Raw genomic sequence first — 311 nt, 5'->3', positions numbered from 1 at the left:
ACTCACCAAACGAGATAGAGGAAGCACACTCCAGCCACCATCGCGAAGCCAACGGATCTCGACGGGAACGCATGGGGCACCAGAACCAGCTCCACCACCACGCCAGCCACGGGCACGGTGTGGATGGCGTGGTTCAGCCAGGACGGGAACCACGCGTCGAACAGCTCGGGGAAGATCAGGTCGCGGTTCAGGTTGAACAGCAACCAGAACACGATGCTCACCATCTGCGGAAGGGGGGGGGAGGAGAAAATGGCGTCGAAAGGGTGGGTTACGATTTTTTTTTTTTTTGAATGGATTTATTTAGCATGTTT

At 55.6% G+C, this 311-nt stretch overlaps 1 protein-coding gene across 3 annotated transcripts in view; it reads right to left on the bottom strand.

The window, feature by feature from the left end:
- The window catches only part of LOC119586522 (androgen-dependent TFPI-regulating protein-like), a 7,547-nt gene that overhangs the window by 1,494 nt on the left and 5,742 nt on the right, over nt 1-311 (bottom strand). For 2 of the 3 annotated variants that reach the window (XM_037935273.1, XM_037935275.1), the window contains one exon: nt 7-224. In XM_037935273.1, the coding sequence (XP_037791201.1) occupies nt 7-224 (218 nt within the window). The remainder of the gene's footprint in view (nt 1-6; nt 225-311) is intronic. The other variant, XM_037935274.1, reaches the window with a different exon arrangement.

This window comes from Penaeus monodon, chromosome 21, assembly GCF_015228065.2.
Source record: "Penaeus monodon isolate SGIC_2016 chromosome 21, NSTDA_Pmon_1, whole genome shotgun sequence".
NCBI classification, from domain to species: Eukaryota; Metazoa; Arthropoda; class Malacostraca; order Decapoda; family Penaeidae; genus Penaeus; species Penaeus monodon.
The sequence above is the reverse complement of the archived record's forward strand: the minus strand, read 5'-3'. Positions and strand labels throughout refer to the sequence as shown.